At 46.7% G+C, this 20,620-nt stretch overlaps 1 protein-coding gene across 2 annotated transcripts in view; it reads left to right on the top strand.

Annotated features, from left to right (window-relative positions):
- The first annotated feature begins 308 nt into the window (after positions 1-308).
- POU2F3 (POU class 2 homeobox 3) overlaps positions 309-20,620 on the top strand; it is a 66,318-nt gene continuing 46,006 nt past the window's right edge. Inside the window, exons 1-3 of one of the 2 annotated variants that reach the window (XM_043500953.1) lie at positions 309-877; positions 13,597-13,650; positions 14,441-14,509. In XM_043500953.1, the coding sequence (XP_043356888.1) occupies positions 14,449-14,509 (61 nt within the window). In that variant the 5' untranslated portion in view covers positions 309-877; positions 13,597-13,650; positions 14,441-14,448. Of the gene's footprint in view, positions 878-5,618; positions 5,734-13,596; positions 13,651-14,440; positions 14,510-20,620 lie in introns of those variants that run through there. The other variant, XM_038380684.2, reaches the window with a different exon arrangement.

Genomic DNA, 20,620 nt, shown 5'->3' with positions numbered 1-20,620 from the left:
TTGGGCTGCTGCTTCCCTATGGAGGAAGGCAGGCTAAGAACAATTCTTTATCTTCTCAGAGAGGCTGGGCAGTAGCTCAGCTGCCTGGAATCTGGGGCCTCAGGGAGCAAATCACTCTGTGCGTCTGCCCCTGTCCCTTGTCTTCCGCCACAGACCATCTGAATGGCCAACCTTTCCCTCTTCCACCTTTGGGTTTCCATTCTCTGCTTCCTGAGGTCCTGCCCTTCATTCTACGGGGTCATCCGAGGATTGTCTCCCTCCATTCTGAAGGGAGTTTAAGCCATGCTCTTGGCTGGGGCTGCCAGTTCCTCACCTACCATGGGTGGGCCAGGAAACCTACATGGCTCTGCTGTTCCATCCCACAGGGACACCGGGGGATTTTCAGCCATGGTGCAATAGAGTTAAACCCCACAGGGCGGCAGGGGCACTGGGACAGTCTCTGCAGTTATGTCCCCTCCTGGGGGGCCATGGGCACCACCCTCACCTCAGTGGGCACCATACCACTCTGCAGCACTGGGGTTGTTTCTCTAAGGTGTTCCTAGAACACCTATCACCAGGGTATCTAACCACACATTTCCCCATGGGGGCATTGTGGCCCCTCTGCTGCCATCTCTCCCACCATCTTGCCCCTCACTGCTCTGAAGGATCATGCCCCACGGGGGGTGAGGGGGTGGAGTGCTGCCTGGTCGTCATTGGATGATGGACTCACTCTCTGATCTTGCTGGAAAGAAATTCTCCCTCCTGTTGGAGAACCCTGTGCTGCTCAGTCTTTTCCTCTCCAGACCAGTGGCCCAGGCTTCGACTGATGATCCAGAGCTGCAAAGCACCCAGCCGTGCTACTGACTGAGTGTGTGAGATTAGTGGGCTGCACTTACAGGTGAGTTCTTCCCCCATAACTGTGTGAGATCACAGCTCCCTGACCAAATACAGAGACACCCCATCCACTCTGCCAGGATCTGAAGGGCCTTTATCTGCCTGAGGCTGGCATTCAGGCCCTCAGGCTGCTCTGTCACAGTTAATGACCGTCTCAATTCCTGCAGCAAGGCACACAGCTGCTTTCACCACCCTGTGGTGGGCCTTAGTGCTGGGGCTTGGTAGGTAAGTGAAGAAGGAAACTGACTTTTAACCACTTTGGTTTCTACAATGTATTTGTCTGCCGTGTGTTCTGATCAGGAATCGATGGGGTTTCAGGAATCTATGCTATCCACTCTGTTAACAAAATTTTGGGCTGTCCCCTGAGGCGGGCTATGTACCCAGAGACCATTAGATCTTCCAAAAGAGCTGCTTGGAAATCATCCTGCACTGCTATGCTCCAGGGGGTGGAAACCAGCAGAGGGCCAGATCCTCAGCTCTGGTAAATTAGCATAGCTCCCCTGAAATCTGTTCACCTCCCAGCTTGGGAAGCTGACTCGCTGGTTTACCTAAAGGCTTTTGCTGTCTCCTTTAGTTAGAAAAGAGGAGCAAGGGGCTTGCAGTGTGGTTTTGGAAGTCTCCACAAGAGTGTGCTACTGGCCTGAATTTCCCCAACACTTCAGTTGCTTCGTGCATTGAGAATTAGGAAAACATTTGTGCAGCTGAAGGAAGAATCTTTTTCAGCTGGGGAGAACGTTTGTGGCAATAAATTTCCCAGTTAAGAGAATTCAATCAGTGCAACCTGCCGCTAAACCCCATACACTAAAGACTTTTTTTCCTTCACTTTCCAAATTAAAAAGATACTCACCAATCTTTGCAAGATCTCTTGCTACTTCCCAGTCCCGATAAGAATGGGAATAATGCATCCAGTAGAAGAATAAATTTTATTTGGCACAAATATTTTCTTTACAAAGTACTGCACAATCCACCTGTACAGTCAACATTACTGAAGGGCAGCTGGCACACCGCAAGCAATGTAAGGACATTTTGGCTCAGAATAATAGGATAAATCCATGCTCCCAGGAAAAGCATCAGGATATCTTTAACATTCATGCAAATCTGACCTGGGGGCTTGGGTTTAAGATCCTGTGTGAAAGGCCATGCTCTGTAAACCAAGCGTTATCCCAGGGGGTTTATCCAAAGGAGGAATAGATGTTGGAGGGTGGAGAGAAAAAAGCACAAGTAATGATGTGTGGATAGGTTGTTCACAAAGGTCTTAATTTAATGCAGATGTAATTCACCCAGTGCTTTCCCCTGCCCTGTTTTACCCAAAATGGACAATCATGTTCTTGTAAAGAGTGTTTTTTTTAGGGTCACGAGCGGATAATATAAATTATTAAGCACATTACATAGCAAAGGTTAGGTTGCAATAGGTTAAACTACTCCAATCCCACTTTGAAATGGGAGTAGGTTAAAACCACTAGGGGCCTTTTAGTGTGGCAGGGTCCACACAGTGTGGGGTAGATTTACACCTAGCTTGCCACAAACTAAATGTTCATGCAGACAAGTTCAAGAAGGTTCCAAAGTGGCCATTGCTCTCACTTGCTGCCGCTTGGGTAGGGAGTTGAGGGCCCAGCTTGCATCTTGACTTTCAGCAGTGCTATGCATCACAACTCCAATTGAAATCAATAAGAACTACCAGTGCTCAGCAGCTCTTAAAATCAGCATCTCAAGTTTTGGGCCCTGGGAAACTGAGGCACCAAAAATCAGGGGCTACTTGTGACAATGTTGGCCATGGACTTTACTAAGGGTGAAACCAATTAGAAATCATTCTAACTGCCTGAATAAGGAAAAGGAATTAGATCCATGCTCTTCTTCATAGAATCATATGGTTTTAAAGTCAAAGGGAACTATTATTACCATCTAGTCTGAGTATTTTTGTAATTATCCTGTAGAATTCTATAGCAGGGATATAATTCTTAATTTATGGTGTGGAATGGCTATGAAATACTATAGAAAAGCTATCATTTTCTAGTAGAAAACTTTTCATAATGAAAAATGAAATTGGAGTAAGTCCAGCTAGAAGCATGTAGTGTTAACACTCGAATTAGACTGTATTCTGGTGCTGCATTCAGCCCCAGAAGTGGCTGCGTGCGTATGGAGTAAAGGATCAAGAAAGAGAGCATCAGAATGGAGCCCACCCCTTAGGAGCTAATAGCTGAGTGTCCAGCACCAGGGAGCTCCCAACAAAAACTCTTGGTATCAAGTAGGGGATAGCTGCATGTGTAACCCATTGGTCAGCATGTGCAGTGTCCATCTCTGTGCCCAATCCACACAGAATACAAGTCAGGAGCAGCTCCCAGCTGCAGAGACTGATGCTTTTAGTTCAGGAGGTCCCTGGTGTCGGCTGAGATGTGGGGGTGAGTCACACATGTTGTATGGCGTCACTGATAGCAATGGAGCCCCCTGATCTTGCCCTCTCTGATGTGGGCAAAGTTCCCATCCTAGCTAATGGGAGCAGGAAGGGTTCCTCCCCTTTGAAATTGGCCCATGAGTACCTAAATATGGATCTAAGCCTCCCTTCAGCCCCCCCCAGCTTTGAAAAGGTTCATAGACTCTCCTTAGAATTCTTCCATACTCCCCTGCCATGACTTCCCCTCTGCTTTTCATCCTTCATCTCTCTGCCCTGTTTTCTCTCTGTTGGCTGTTTCTCCCCTCTGCTAGGGATTCCCGCACCATCCCATCCTTTCCCCGGTTTCTCCTGGACGCAGAATCTGACTCAGGCTCTCAAATCTAGGGGGCCTGGCTGTTGGGCAAAATGATCCCGCTTATCCCCAGAAGAAACCTGTATTTCCAGGGAGCAGGAAGTGCGGCATGGGAAAGCAGAGTGCTCCAGAATGTGGTCTAGGAGAGAGAAATGGATGTGTGATAGCTTGCTCCTGGCAGCTCCTGAGAGCTCGTAAACAGTTTTCAGGATGGATTCCCGGCACAGAGGCCTGGGCAGATCTGAGCTCAGACATTCAGCTACAAAGAGTGGGAGCACTTAGATCAGAAGACCTGGGTTAGGGAGTGGTGCCAGCGGGTGTGGAAAGGAGAGGAGACCACAGACAATTCTGGGAGCAAATATACACTCTGAGTGCACTCTATACTCCAGAGTGAGATCAACATATGGCACTTTTTGTCAATCTAACTGTAAGGGTCTACGCTAAAATGTCGTTCCCGCCAATGTCACTCGCCCCACTGCACCGACTTAATAACGCCACCCTCCGCGAGAGGCGTGGTACTTAGATCAATGTGGTTAAGTCAACACAGCGTCCGTGTAGACACTGCATTGCTTACATCAACTCTTGCTGCCTTTTAGAAACCATCCCACAATGCCCCACGCTGGCAGTTAAATTGGTGCAAGCGCTCCTGGTGAGGACACGCACCACCGACACAAGGAGCGTAGTGTGGATGTGTAAAACCGATTCAGTGATGGCGGTGGCTGGACATTGACATAACTTAATTTTGTAGTGTAGGCTTGCCTGGAAGTGGAGTTTAGGATGGCTTCATAGTGGGACTCCCAGCTCCCTGAAATCCCAGATTTGAGAGTTGGGCGGGTGACCCTCTAATCCTGCTGTGGGCCTTTAACAGACACTGAGGGGAGCGTGTGAAATTTCGATGAGTGTTGTGGGCCCACCAGGTAGCCGAATGATTGTGTTCTGTGTGGGCTGGCACCCATCAGAGTCCTGATTCTGCTCTCTATTATCCGACTGAAATGTGGAGTGACTCCACTTGAGTCAACGGTGTCACATCAGCGGGGTCTGGTGTCAGCAAGAGAAGGATCCTTGTGAGGTCACCCAACAAATGTGGTTCTATCTTTCCGCTTTCCTGGTGTAATTATCTCTGTGGATGCGGGGGGCGGGTAGGAAGAAGGGGATTGGCCTCATAGAGAGGCAGCAAGGCCTACTGGACAGAGCACAGGTCTGGCAGACAGGAATTCCTGAGTTCTGACCATGACTGCACCTCAGCTCTTTGGGAAAGTCACCTTGTCTCTCTGTGTCCCCCTTTCCCCATTGTACAGATGGGTATCATGCAGGTTCACGCGTTAATTACCCTGGTTCTGCAGGGTTAATTTAATTACCCCGGTCCGGCAATTGGATCCGCCTGGGAGGACCCCATGCCCACACGGATCCCCATGGGGTACATGACTGCACCTCCCTGGATCCGATGGTGGGAGTGGGGACCAACGTCTGTTCAGGGCTTAGAAGATCAAAAACCTTATCTAAGGGCTGAGCTGAAGTGTAGGCAGAATCCTGGCTCTCGGTCCTTTGATGGCTTCCATCCAGCATGCCCAGGCAGGTGTCTTGGCCTTTCTTGTCCGCACTGAGGTATGCGGGAGCCCACTTCATTTCCTACGGGGATCTAGGGCTCTCTGATGGCCGAGTCTCAGCAAAGCCCCTTCTTTTGCAGGCTTGGCAGTGGGAGGGGAGGCAGGTGCGCCGAGATGTGGACGCGGCGCTGAGCATATAGAGATGGCTGCCTCCCTCTCCCGAGCACCCCACCCCCAGTTTAGTGCTGCAGGGGTTCAACAGTTCCAGAGTTACTAATATGCAAATCCTGGCGTTTTGCATGGGCTGCATGCCAGGCTCTCAGAGCAGCAGCATGCTGCCAAGCAGGAGGGCGGGGGGCGTGGCCACAAGGGCACAGCGTGCTCACCTGGCCCAGTGTGTCACCGGGCAGTGCAGGTGTAGGTGTTTTGGAGCTGACTTGAGCCCGGCTTCAGAGGTGGGAGCAAACTGGCAGCCCCACAGGCCAGTGTGGGGCTGGCTGCAGGAGGCTGGGCGCGCTGTGGCTTCTGTCCCACCAGCAGGATGGTGAATCTGGAGTCTGTGCACACGGGTAAGAGGGAGGGAGGATGGTCTCTGGTGTAACCCAGCAGGAAGCAGAGGTTTCGGAGTCAGGTCTACTGAATCAGGTCCCCTGCCATGTTGAGGCAGGCGGTGGTGCTGAGGGTGGGCACGCCATGAGTTAGCAGCTCCTAGGGATTATAGGTAAGGGGGCCGTTGAAGGATGCAGGGGTCAGGTTTGGTTGCTGGGAGTTGAAGAGAGAAAAGGGGGCAGAGAAGACAGAAGGAATAGGGGGGACTGGGGGAGAGGGAGGTCTTTGGGTGGATGGGGCTGGGGGAAATGATGACGGGAGTCATTGAGGAGAAAGGGAACTAGCAGGGATTGTCAGGCAAAAGCCTGACTGGCTGAGGTGGGCGTGCTGGGGCTCACATGCATGTCTCCACTGCAGAGCTCCTCTCCAGTTAGCCTAGCTGCAGAGAGAGTGGCTGCTCTGAGTGGTTGTCTACACTTGAAACGCTACAGCGGTGCTGCCCTCACACCTCAGTGTGAAGACCCCCCACTATGGCAGGGGTTCTCAAACTGGGGGTCGGGACCCCTCAGGGGGTCATAAAGTTATTACATGGGGGGGTCGTGAGCTGTCGGCCTCCACCCCAAACCCCGCTTTGCCTCCAGCATTTATAATGGTGCTAAATATACGCGTTTAATTTATAAGGGGCGGGGGGTTGCAATCAGAGGCTTGCTATGTGAAAGGGGTCACCGGTACAAAAGTTTGAGAACCACTGCACTATGGTGACAGGAGGGGTTCTTCCACTGCTGTTGCTAGCACTGTCTGTGCCATGCGTTGGGTCACTCAGGAGTGTGCGTTTTTCAGCCATAGCCGGCTTGGCTTAACTTCTGAGTGTAGACCTGGGAAATAACCCTCAAGCCACACAGCGTGGCTGTGTTAGCAGCTGAGGCATTGTGCTCACTTGAGCTGCAGCCAGCCCGCCACTAACAGGCCAGCCAGCTCACATTAGAAGCGCCGCTGTACTCGAGTTTAGGGGTTTTGTGTGTGGACAGGACTCAAAGTAGGGGCAACGCTCAAGTTAACTCTACAGTGAAGTCAAGCCCCTAGTGATCCAGCAGGGCGTATGCATGCTGGAGGATACGCAGGCATATGTCCGTGTCTACATGTGTGCTGGTGTATATAATCTGGGGATGCATTTCTTTGCTGGTGTGGAGAGCTGTGTGCATCCGGGCATAGGCTAGTGTCTGCATCCAAGCGTAGGCATCTTTGGGTCAGTCCATTGTGCAGCTATCAGCATGGGGCACTTCAGTGTGTGTATCTCTGTGGGTGTAAACACGCCCCTCCCTCCCGTGACAGGAGATTGCCAAGCCCACTGTTGTGCACTGTGACACTGCTGTGAGAGTACCTGGGCTGGGGGTGTCATTTTAAACACAGGGGTTTATGAGAGCAGGAGGGAAACAGAGTTCAGTGAACTGGCTCTGCTCAGGGAGGGACAGAAATCGTGGTAGAAGTGGGATCAGCTCCACCAAAGTCATTTGCTTTTCACCCAGGCTGGATTGGGCCTGATGCGTTTGATCAGGGCAGGCTTCTCCCACTCCAAACCCTCTCATGCTCTTGGGGTAGGGCTGAACACCTTGCCCAGTCATCAGGGCCAGAAGTTTACAAGGTGGCCATGGATTTTTGGGCTCCCAAGATGGGCCCGATTTTTGTAAGAGCTGAGCATTAGCAGCTTCCCAGACTGATGTCAGTGGGAGCAGACGGTGCTCAGCGGCGCCTTTGAAAATCAGGCCCAAGGTGTTTCACATGCACCCAAAAGGGAAGGCCCTTAAAAATCTGTGGCCCGTCTATATATACACACACACACACACACACACACACACACACGCCTTCTCCGTGCTATGATTAAAAACAATTTTTCTTTACATTGCGAACTTTCCATGGACCCTGTCCCAGAATTGTAATGAAATGTTGCATGCGGCAGTCAGGATCCCCAGCCTTCAGAGTGTGGCAGGAGACCCCCCTGTTCATTTCTCTCATCACAGAGAGTGGGGAGGATTTGGCTGCAGTCAACAGAAGGTGGATTCTTTATTGAGGTGGCTGGACACAGACCTGACCCTGTGGTTCTCTCAGGCTCCCAGACAAACTAACTGAAATCTGAGTGGCTTAGTGTTACCTCACTGGAGTTCCCTAAGTCCTGGGAGCGGAAGGGACTGCTGACTCCATCACATCACTCTCTGCTTTTGAGTCAGGAATGCCATGGTGTCAAGGATGTTGCTGGTTGCTCAGACAGCCCCCGCTTGACTAAAAGCCTTGATGGAGGAAGTTAAAAGCAAACTGCCCCAAAGCCCATTTAAGTCACTAGAAAGACTCCCATTGATTTCAATGTCCTTTGAACCAGACTCTGAGATTTCACCTCCCAAGAACTAAAGTTTGAGGTTCTTTGTTTCTCCAGAGCAATTGATGAAGATTCTGGGACCTGAAATAAAGCAGGGATCCCTGTTGTCCTTACACACTGCACTGGCCCTTGAGCTATTTGAATGTTGCAATTAAAACACCCAAATCCAGTCTCACATCTCAGCAATAAGTGAGGGAGAAAATGATTTTTTCCAAATAACAAAAGCGTTGACATTCAGGCTAAATATACTGAGCCAGAACCTCAGCTGGTATAAATTAGCAAAACTTATTGACTTCATTGATCTATACCTGTTGAGGAGCTGACCCACAATCTGCGGGTGATCTAAAGATCTTTAAAAAGTATTGTTTTGATTTTAAAATCAAATCCCCAGCCAGTCTCATTTAACCCAAATAGTTAAATTTCTGTAAGACTTTTTTAAAAAAAACAAACAAACAAAAAAAAAACTATGATCTATAGAAATGTCTCAATGGCTTGTTAAATTCCAATGAAAACTGTTTGTTTTTGTCTGGATGGAAACCTTCCCTCTTATGGTTTGCAGCCTAAACTCTCTGCAAACTGTAGGGCAGAAAAGACAGCTGGTGAAAGTGGTTACATACAGAAGTGAAACTGACTAATAGAGCTGGGCAGGGAACTGGTTTCCCATCTCTCAACAATTTTTTTTAGATTTTGAAAAAATTTCCTCTCCAGAATCAGGACAAAAAAGCTGAAATCTCAAAAATATCCAGATATTGAGAAATGTTTTGGTTTCGGTTATCTGAAACGTGGATGTCAAAACATTTTGGTTTGATTTTGACCATTTAAAAAAATAATTAAAACTATTAGCTTAAATTTCAAACTGCAAAGGACCCTAAGCCTGAATTTTTTTTCCATTTAGAATGCTTTGACAACTTCAAAACTCTTCACAAAAAAAAAATTGTAATTGAAAAATTCATCAGACATGAGTCTTTCCACCAAAACGTTTTGTCAGACAATTCCCAACCAGCTGTACTGATTAGGCTAGTTTCGTTGTCCAAACGGAGGTTTGGACCAAATTCCCTGCTGGCGTAACTGCCTTGAAATCAGTAGACTTCCACCAACTGAGAAATGTCTTTGCCATTTATGATAGGAAGTGTTTTCAATGTGTTTAAATATTTTTTTGTCATCCGTAGCCAATGTTTTCTCTTTGGGCGGGGGCGGTGTATGTACTAAAGGCAGGGTTCTAAAGCCATATGTGGGCACCTCAATAAATAAGGTTGGGCCGATTCTCAGTGGTACTGAACCTATGCAAGTCCAATTGACTTTAGAGCAAGTTGTGGGTACTCAGCACCTGTCATGCTCCCCAGGGGCACCAGAGTTGTAAGGCCCCTCACTGCTACTTGCCTCTAACATGAAGCAGTCTTATCTTTGCCCACGATAGCTCAGCTCCCTGAAACCAGCAGCCTCTGGCCACACAAGCACTGTCTTCCAGGTCCCTGCAGGCCACCCCCTCTCTTTTCAGCTAATGATAGGTGCACATCATCCCGTGAGTGCTCAGAGCGCTCCCTGCGGTGGCCAGCCCCTGTCACTGGCCACTCACAGAAATTACCAGGTAAGCTGTGCCTGAAGGAGCAGTGTACACGCAGTGTGACTGGCACAACTCAGGATCAGGTCCTTTATAATGTCTCAGCACTGGCCTATATTTATAGTGAAACAATCTTAAATTTATAACTAAAAGTTAAGATTTAAGAGTTCTAGTGAGTAAGGATTATAAATGGAAATAGAAATAGTTGCACAGGCAAAATGCAGTCCTAGGTCTATGCTTATCAGTGATTTCCTTTCCTATATAACAAAGTTGATTTTTCTCCCAAGGAGTCATTCTTCGACCGAGCTGCTAGTTTTCAGTCAACACCAGGATCCAAGCATTCATGAATATCCAAGACCCCTCAAGAGGTTTCCCCAATGCCTGAATCCCAAAATGTGTTACTTGTCTCCCAGTTCTAGCCCACTGAACCTTTGAAGTGCATCATCAGATAAGACACTTCTCCCCCTTGCTTGTCTGTTCCTGTTAGTTACACGTCTTGCTGGTCTTTATTAGCATGCAGTTCAAACTGCAATTGGCAGGCCCATTGTGAAGCAGTACAACACTTCATTTACGTGTCAGTGAGCTAGATGGACAAAGTCTTGGTCTGAGACAGAACCTGTCTCTGCTGGAGACGCCTACCTCGATGCAGACTCTCGGGATATGTTTTTCAGTACCTACACTCAACTCCTTGAATAGAATCCGTACGCCCATCACGTAATTGATATTAATGACCAGCATAAGCCTCGCTTTCATTTAAGGTCTTACCTAACACTCTTTACGGATAAATACTCTGACAGCCATGGGTTAAGTATAGTGAGTTTGTCAGGCCTGATAGGAATTCGTTTTATAGCCCAGTGAACCTGTTGGCATTGAGTGGTTCAGAGGATCACATCTTTGAAAATCAGCCTGCTATCATTTAGGTGCCTAAATATGGGAGTAGGAGCCTACCTTTAGCTCCTCAGTTTGAAAATATTGCCCTGATATATTATCAGATTTGGGAAAACATTTGGCTTGTTTGTTTGTATGGGTTTTAATTTGCAGGGGGTGGGGGTGGGAGGTGTCTGGTTTTTTATTTGCTTTTTGTGTTGACAATGGATGGAATTTTCAAAGGAGTCTGTGAATTATAGAGGCAAGGTAGGTAAGGCAATATCTTTTATTGGACCAACTTCTGTTGGTGAGGCACCTGTGTGAATTAGGAGCTTATGTGCATTAGGAAGTTCAGAAGGCTCCATTTGAAAATGTCAGCCAATATAATTTTTTGCTTAATAGTGCCTCTTTAAGCCAAAGGCCAGATCTACCCTTGGCAAAATGAGCTGACAGTTTTTGGGGTTTTTTTTTAAATGACATTGTTATACCAAAGAGACAAGATGGATGAGGTAATACCAGTCCAATAAAAGCTATTACCTCACCCATCTTGTGTGTCTAATATTCCGGGACCAACACGGCTGCAACAACACTGCATATTGTTATAGAAGTAAAACTGAATTCAGTCATACCGGCAAAAAGGAGTGTTTGCCAGTATAGCTTATTTTATTTGTAGAACTGATATAAACTATAACAGCAAAAGCACTATGCATAGAAGCTGCATCTCCACAAAAAGGATTTGCTGGGAGACCTATATCCAGTCAGCAAACCTTTTCTCGTGTAGAGTATACCATAGTGACTGCCTTTAACTCAGGACATCCCAGTAGCCAAGGGCTTTAAAACAGATCCACATCATTATTTTCCCCGTTTATTTTGATTGCCCTGCTTATTCTGTGTGAAATGTCCTAGCTAGCAAAGCTGTAGTGGAAACACGAAACTGTAGGAAGATTATGAATTTAAATTGGCTTCGAGTCTAGCAGCAGACTTTATCCAGAGGAATTGATTGTTTGCTGCAGGTTTATTGATGTGTCTGTTTTTTTATCATGCAGGCTAAATATCACATGTTTATTGGGAGGGCTCTTAAGCTGTAAATAAATAGGTGTTTCCTTTAGCACAGAGCAGCCTGGCATCTCCGTAGCCATCTACACATGGGTTTATCTCTCACCAGCTTTAAGGGAATCCCCCAAGGATGTCAGCAGCAGCATCATTTCCAAAAATAAGGAGCCAGCTTCCCCCAACAATCATGAGATTGTCTTAAAAAGAAAAGGAGTACTTGGGGCACCTTAGAGACTAACAAATTTATTTGAGCATAAGCTTTCGTGAGCTACAGCTCACTTCATCGGATGCTCACGAAAGCTTGTGCTCAAATAAATTTGTTAGTCTCTAAGGTGCCACAAGTACTCCTTTCCTTTTTGTGAATACAGACTAACATGGCTGCTACTCTGAAACCTGAGATTGTCCTAAAAATCATAAGGTTAAAGAAAAAAATGTTTGGGGGTTTTTTATTTGCTTTTTGCTGTTTGAGCCTGTGCGGGGGGAGGGGGGGTCACATTTTCTGCTTCTCAACCACAAGGGCTAGAATGTACTTACTTGAGTCTCGGAAAATGACCTGACTCCAGGAACTGGTGCTTTAACAGAAGCAGAAAATATCACAAAGCTGGCAAGAAAACCATGAGAGTTGGCAGCACTGCAGCTGGGACAAACCATCTTAGCCCAAAAAATTACAACAGAGGGCCTGAATCTTCTCTCCCCTGGTGTAAATAGGAGTAACTCTCCTAAAACCAATGGAGTTATATTGCTGCAAACAAAATCTGAATCCACAATCTAGATCAGTGGTTTTCAATCCATGGTCCACGGACCTCTGGGGTCCACAGACTTTTCTAAAAGTTCCAAAGGAGTCCACATTTCCATTCAAAACTTTTTAGGTGTCCGCAAAAAGGTTGAACACCACTGTCCTGGATACTCAAAAAAATACTAGGCATTTTTCGGGGGTTTTTTAACTGTTTTTTAAATGGCGTTTTTGTCCAAATGAAAATTTCCATGTTGGTTTTGGATTGGTGGGGGTGGAAGTTGTTGCAAAAACCATTTTTGCTTGTTTGTTTTTAGTTTTGGGAGCTTTTTTATTTTTGTTTTGATTAAACCCCAAAAAGTTTTGAATTTTTTTTTTGACAAAACAAAAATCTGTTTGTTTGTTTTTTTGTCAGTAGATTTCATGGGAATAAAAATCACTTCTCAACCAGCTGTCACCTCAGTCTCAGCCTGGGACTCTGGTCAGGACTGCAGTACAATTGGTTATATTCTTATTCTTATTCTTATTGCCTAAAGACCCCAACCAAAATCCAGGCCCCAGTGGAGTTTTGGTAAGAAAGAAACCCCTTCCACTGACTTTTTAACTTTTATTTTGGTAGAAAACAGCTTAAAAAGTGAGTGTGTTACTTTTCTTCTCCACCAAAATGAAACCTAATTTTCCGTTTTGAAACCTTTTGATGGCCATGAAAAATGCTGACCACAACAAAAAAATAAATAAATAACAAACAAACAAAAAACCTTTAATTTGGTCAAAAAAAAGCATTTTCTATTGAAAAACTAAAAGCTTCATTGTAATATTGCCAAGCAACGTTAGCGTTAGTAACGATGGGGATTGGATATGAAAACAGTATTAATTTCTTCTCCCTCCTTACTGCATGAAAATAATTAGTTTATGCTTTTAAAAAAGTTTGCCTGATTCAGGCAAAACCTTAAGGGGAAGGTTTCCACCTGCTTCTTTTATCCAGGCCAAACCACAGGGGTGCACACATGTAGCTTGCACATGGTATTATTATTACCTCATGCAAATCAGCCTATCTCCTCAATGGGGATGGGCTCCTGGAAGCCTATGCAAATTAATCAGTTCTTTTTTTTTTATTTGTCCAACTAGGTTGGAAAGAGTTAAAATTCTCCTGGATAGGGAGCGGGGGTCCATGTGAATTTGACTATAGTATTCTTCCTTCTTCAATTGATTCTGTGCTTCGGCTCTTGAATAAGGAGACGACCTATATGGCAAGTTTGGGCAAAGTTGACTATTTCTCCCCCTTCCCTTTCTTTCAGCTGTCCCTGAAGAAGATTCTGACCCCAGGTGTGGTGGCAGCTGTCACTTTAAGGGTAAATGTTTGATTTAATGACATAAAAAGGGCTTTGGCAGAAACGCTGGAGTTAGGTGGCAGATTGCTCCGATTGTCTTTGGGACGTCACTATGCCATGAAGTGGCATGCTCTGTGTTTTTGGATGTTAAAGAACAAGCATGGGGCTGTGGAGAATGCGGGGGGAGCCGTGATCAAGATGCGGGTGAGACAGAGAGAGGCAAATTGAATTGGGGAGGTAACTGGCAGGAGCAAGAGAGACTCCCCTCTAAAGTATTCCGTCTCCTGCTCCATCTCCTCATCAGTGTGCGAGCCTCTTTTAGGGACCATCTTTACTGTATGTTTTGTACAGCACCAGACTCATTGTCATTGCTGAATGAACGATGGGAGAGGGGGAAAGTTGTGGAAAGAAGTCAGGAGAGTCAGTGATTGAGCCCCAAACTGAGGAGCAACGATAGAGCCCTTTCTCCCTGGTTAACACAGTCAAGAAACCAGTGTAATAAACTCTGGGGAGAAGCCAATAAGGAAAGGAGAGCTTGAACCCCGATTGCCACTCTGATGCTGGAAACGTACAACGCAAAAGGTGAGAAGCCAGGGGTATATTGAGGAAGGGGAAAGGAATGAGAGACACGTGGAGAGCAACAGGAGGGAAAAGGTGTCCTCATAGCTGATGAATATTCTATGTTGAGGAAGCAAGAATTTGAAAGTCTGATGGCTTATTGTAATTACACATGGATTTGCGTTTTTCAGTGGAAGCCACATGTGCCTGTTGCCTGGGTCTGTTATTAAAATCAGTTGTGCCTTCTTTTCAGCGCTCAAGATGAGTGGCGATGTGGCAGACTCCACAGAAGCGCAGAATGAACCCAACCAAGTGGAACCAGGTAAGAGACTATCCCAGGACATGGGGTGCTCGAAGCGGGAGGCATGCATTGTTGGACATTGCATTCTGTGCTTTGCATCCGACTCCTCAAACCAGCTTGTGTGTTGGTCAAGAATCCACGCTGGGGTAAATCTGAGCTCACACCCAGGTGGGAATGAAAGAACTTTTCTTAATAGCTGTTAACCAGTTCAAAGCTCAGTAATGTTCAATATGATTAAGCACCAAAAGAGACCCAACAGGCGGTCAAAGGTTTAATAATGTTAATATAGTCTTGAAGTACCCAACCTTGCACAGATAGCTCTTTATTGTATTTCAGGGCCTATTCAGGAGTCTTTACTCAGACAAAACTCCCAGGGTCACATTCTTCCTTGGTGAATATGTCACTGGAATCAGTGAAGTTACAACAGGGATTAATCTGGCAGTCATTTTACTTCCGTGCTTTGACTTAGGGACAAAGATTCCAAAAAGCTCCGGGTCAGAGTTACAAGTGGCTGGCACTCGCAACTTCGGCCAGGTTTTCAAAAAGGCTTTGCTTCCACAAAACGTGCACCAAAATTTCAAAACGTTCTCAGAACCCAGCAGCACCCGTTGTGATGTAGCCAGATACTCCAAAGATCTCGGTACAACATTACCTATTCAATGTGCAGGGCTCTTTTGCAGCTGAAGTCAGTAAAGAATCCCTGTCTGCATTACAACAAAACAGAGTTTTGAATGTGAACAACAAAATAATCCTAAACGCATTTTAATAGGACGTGAACTAGCCCTTTATTCAGATATTAGAATTTAGAAGTGGAAAAGTTCTATTGGGTTAGCCAGGAACGCCTCCTTCAGTTAGCGCAAATTTCTGTATAGACGGAGCGCAAATTTCTGTATAGACGGGCTGGGTTAGAATCCTCACTCCACTGAAGTCAATGTCAAAAGTCCCATTTCAGGATTTCACCCCAGATTTTCAGAAGAACTCGGGGCTAGATTTTTAAGTGTTCCCTGCTCACAATGTGGGCCAGATATTCAAAACAGCCCTGAACCCAATATGTTGCCAGTCTGGCCTGTTGTTATGGTGCCTACACGGGTGTTGAACTCTTGTGAAATTCTGGCCCTATATTTCCTGGAAGATAGCAGCAATCTCTTTTTAATTGTTTCAAGCCCGGGAATCTTTAGCTCATTACATGAGTCAAGCTCTCTTTCTAGTATCAGTTCTTTACATAGTGATTGGGCTTGATTTTGATCTGTTGCACTTGGTTAATTGCAGAGTAATTTCTGCTGAAGTCAGTGGAGTGACATTGATATAAAACTTGTATAGCTGAGATCAGAATTGGGCTTACTAGATAAAATGCGTTCATTTTAAATTCTTAGTAACTAGCTGTCTTTAAACCTGAAAATAGATCCTCCTTGTAGTGATAAGTTGGAAGTGAAAGTGCGCAGGTGAAGCACCTTTATATAAAAACATGAATGAATAATCGGAGCTGAATGAATACTGATTTAAGGGCCTTGAAGCTATGCAGAGAAATAAAAATCTGTAAAGATCTTGCATTCAACGGTGGAGGAAATGCTTCTGTTCCGTCAAAAGAATGAATTGGTTGGTAATTTTTCAGAGACTTTCTTAATGCAACCTCTGTAGCTGCCTGATATTTTCAGGATCTTCAGAAGTGAACAGACTAGGGGGAGACTGTGACAACATGGGAGCAGATACTGCAGTGAAATTCTAGCTTCTCAGTGTTGCCCCCAGGACCTTTCCCCAGCTACAACAAACCACCAAGCCGGGATCCTGTGAATTGCTAAGAGCTCATGGCTCCCCTTTCCCCCCAAGACCACAATGGAATGTAAGGGTGCTCAGCGCAGGATCGGGCTTTCCGGCTGAGTTTTATGTGTCCGATCGATCTCTCCGCTGATGCCAATGGATCTAAGCCAATTGTAGGGATCTGGCCCTATATTTTATTTTTTAAAACCTGTTTTTAGCTCTTATTCTTGAATTAATAAATAACCAGACAGTTTACTGAACTTCCTCAAAAAAGTTCATTTTATTTTCTCTGATTCACGCTGCCAGGGGAAGGCTATTGCAATTCATAATAGTAACCGATTTTGCTTACGAACTCCAAATGGAGAAATCCCCCTTGAAAGGCTTGTTAATTGGGGGCTGGGTTTTCTTCCATTTTTAAAAGATCTAGTAAGTTGGAACAAACCAAACAGCCCCCCAGGAATCTTGGCTCCTCCCAGGAAGAGTTACCAAGCTACAAATATTGTAACTATAAAGAATGGAAAATTACTAGGGCCAGATTTACAAACACCTAGAGATGCAGATAGGAGCCTACTGGGAATTGCATTTATTTTCATTGACTTTTAATGGGAGTTCGGCATCTGGGATTTTCTAAAGTGCCAAAGCAGGTTAGGCCTGTATCTGCCTCTTCAAGAACCCAAATACCTCGGTCGATCTGGCTCTAGTTCTAAAAAACACAGCTAAAGGCTCTGATGGGAATTGTCAACAAAATCATAACTCATGACTTTTCCCCGTGTTACCAGAATTGGCTGAAATATGATGACCTATTTTCGCGGGGGGGGAGGGGGAAGTATTAACTTAGGAATTTGTTTTTATTTCAAAGTGTTCCAAATGGACCCACTTTTCGATTTTCTTTTTCAAAATTTCCTACATATTTTCTATTCCCCGCCCCCAAAAAACAAGTTAGTGAAATTTTTCCTTTACCAAAAACCCCTCCAAAAACTGGTGCTAACTATTTAGCTATAAAAACCTTTTGAATTTTTATTTTGGAAAAAGGCATGACATTTTTGACGCAAGAGGAACCATTCTGACAATGTTGACGGTTTGGGATGAGAAATTGTTTTTTAAAAAAAAAGACCTTTCCTGCCTCCTCCACCCCAACAATAACAAAAAAGTCTTATCAAATTTCAACCAGCTCAGTGTTGCCCCCAGCCACTCGGGTGCATCTTCAGCTCCCCTTAGTGCTAACAGGAGGTGAGTGTGCTCAGCACCTGACAGCAGTGGGTTTTTAATTGCAGTGTAGACCTACCCTCAGTGCATGAGCTCAACGAAAGGTAGTACATGTATGTCTCCTTGAGCTGTAAATTATACCTACAGCTGCAGTGTAGGTGTACTTACCTGAGTCACTCAAGAAGTCTGTGATGGAGCCAAGAATTATGCCTGGGTCTCCCAAGACCTAGGCTAGCGCCTGGGACCATCCTCCAATGCTTACTTTCAGGAGGAATCCTACTGACTCCTATGGAACACCCTCTGCTAATGAGGGCTGTGCTACATGGTCAACTCACCAGGCCTGGGACTGCCTCTTACTGTGTGTTTGTACGGCACCTAGTACAATGGAGCCCCATTCTCCTTTGGGGCCTCTAATGGAATAAGTATGTGCAGCTGGGCTGGGGACTTCCCTTGTCTTTTTCTGTAAGGCACAGCTCTCTGCTGTGGGACTGTCAAAATACTAAATCATCATCATCCTGAAATGAGTGAGAGGGATAGATAGCTGCAAATGAAAATATGGGGGAAGGGACAGACCCCTCTGGTGTGCTGGATCTGTTGGTCTGGGCTGAGAGACAGTGTGTGTTTTCTCTGGGAGAAAGAAGGCAGCCTGAGGGAGTGGAGCTTCTGAGTGCGTCTTTCTCTCTCGTCGCCTCCTTTTCCTGCCTGTCCCTTGGTGCATCTCTGAGCCCAGGTTCTACAGGGGAAATTGACACAGGCCATGCCAGCAAATATTGGGTTGACTTCAAAGGGAGTGGAGGGGGGTCAGCACCAATCAGCGTCGCCTCTGCTCTCCAAGCCAGCAAGCAGAGGGCTGTGCCGTCCTGTGGTTATCTAAACCACCAGTATATGGTGTAATGAAATGACTAGACGAGCTTCTCCTCCGTTTGTTTGTGTCAGGCCTTTGCTGTGCACTCTCTGCTCTGATCAGAACTGCAGGTCACACCAAGCAGAGCTGCTGCTTTGATTTCACTGGAGCTCAGTCGGGATTGTGGGGTGGGGGAAGCCAAGGTTTAAACAAAAGCGCATCAGGGAAACACTTCAAACACAACTGTCAGCAACTGAATGGCTGCAGGCACTGGGAACATCTTCCATCCCCACCCCACTCCACCTGGCAAGGGTGGGAGCTGCACAGCCTCACTGGAGACTAGGGCGAGCACAGCACATGGGCATCCTAGAACAAGGAAGACAAAGCAGCACAGCTCTCTGCAGCCCAGCTTTGTCTGTGCTGCCAGGGCTTTGGGTGCACCCCGCCAGGCCCTCCTGGACAGCCCCTGGCTCACAGGATGGCGTTGGGCTGACGCTGGGTTCGGGGGGGGGGGGGGGAAAGGCAATTGTCCAGATTTGTCAAATGCAGAGGCCCCACCTTTGGGGACACAGTTAGAACACTGGCCTGGGAGTGAGGAGTCCTGACTTCTCTGGCTCACTCTGCTGATGACTTGACGAAGACCACACGCTGAGTTATTTCACCCATGTGTCTTTGTTTTCCCCACAAAGTGCTTCCAAGAACCCAAGCAAATATCTGGCCAAGCTCCCATCAATGGTAAAACAATTGCAAGTGCCCGATACCTCTGATAATCCCTGAGGAGCTTGTTTCCCTGGATCTGGGAACCAATCTTCTCCCTCTTGAATCCTATTTTGGCCTCATACCAACATCCTCCCACTGCCCAGTCCTCCTCTGTGCCCATCTGCAGATGATATGAGTTGTCACAGCCCCAGCTAAGGAGCTTCTGCTCAGGTGGTCTCTAGGCTGTTGGCCAGGGTGGCTATCATCCAAACTTTACTGGCAGGAGACTCAAGAGACTGGAGGCAGTTTCTGAGATGGGAGGCAATCTCTGCCACCAAAGTCACTGCACCAGGCAAAAACTTCACAAGCCAAAAGCTCTCCCCTTTTCTACTGTTCACACTCAACTGCTTTTGGAAGTCCTAAGTGCATTAATCTCTATCAATTTTGCTGGGTGCTTAGGGGATGGATGGTCTTGCAAAGAGGGCAGGGGAGCTGGTTCAATCCCCAGCTCTGCCACCAATTCCCTTGGGAAAGGCACATAATCTCAGTGCCTCAGTTTTCCCATCTGTAAAATGGAGCAATAAATCGTTTTCCCTCCTTTTGTCTAGTTAGATTGTAAACTCTCTGGGGCAGGGATTGTGTCTCCCTATGGCAACGCCTGTACTGCCACTGGAGGTGGAATTTCCTGCTCAGGAAGATGTACACAGGCTAGCTTTGATCAAGGTAGTGCACTAAAAATAGCAGTGTATCCCCTGCTAGCTGCCCACATACAATCCTGTCCCCTGGACCTAGGTACATACTCAGGCAGCTGTCTTGCCAGCCATGGCTACCCTGCTATATTTACTTGGCTGGCTCAATCAAAGGTAGAGAAGGTGCATCTATACAGACGCAGTGCAGACATCCCCTTAACGCCTGTGGGCACCTAGAGTAATGGCCACTGATCGCTGTTGGGGGCCAAAGGTGCTGCTGTTCATAATAAGGGTCAATTTAAAGCTAATTGGCTCAAGACTCAATGGGGTAGGGAGTCTTTCACCTCTAGGTCAGTGGTTCAAATGCAGGCCAAAGGAACAGTCCTCTCATATTGCTACTCTGCAGTGGCAGTACAACGACTTGTGAAGTGAGTTGGTGGGTTCTCAGTCCACCGTGTAGTGCAAAGGGGCTAACATCCCACCATCCTGTGCAACTCCCCTCAGCACCCCAATGAGTTCTCCTGCCTCTCCCACCCTGCACAGCTGGGGGATCAGCCTCAGAGCGGGGCCCAGATAGAGAGAGGCAGCCACAGCCAGCAGTGAAACAGCTGGTTGCTATAGCACTGGGGCCTGCTCAGGATTTGCATACGGCTGCTGATTTCCATAGCACAGCTGGGTCTAAGGCAGGAGAAATTTCCATATGCCCAGCTCGGAGGCAGTTGGGGTGTGGGGGGAGGCATAGGAGGAGGGTTATTTGAAATTCAAATTAAGGTGATTAGGGGGTTTTACATCCTCAGCAGGGGAGAGGACAAAAGCAGGAAGGGGGGGACAAAGGCTGATTTTATTCTAATCGGGACGTTCTCAGAGGGGGGGCGAAAGCACCCTGTGCTCTCGGAAGAGCAGGGATCTTTTGGAAGGGTGGGCCTGCTTGCCTCT

Source organism: Dermochelys coriacea, chromosome 22 (assembly GCF_009764565.3).
Source record: "Dermochelys coriacea isolate rDerCor1 chromosome 22, rDerCor1.pri.v4, whole genome shotgun sequence".
Taxonomy (NCBI): Eukaryota; Metazoa; Chordata; order Testudines; family Dermochelyidae; genus Dermochelys; species Dermochelys coriacea.
This window is presented reverse-complemented; position numbering and strand designations above follow the sequence as displayed.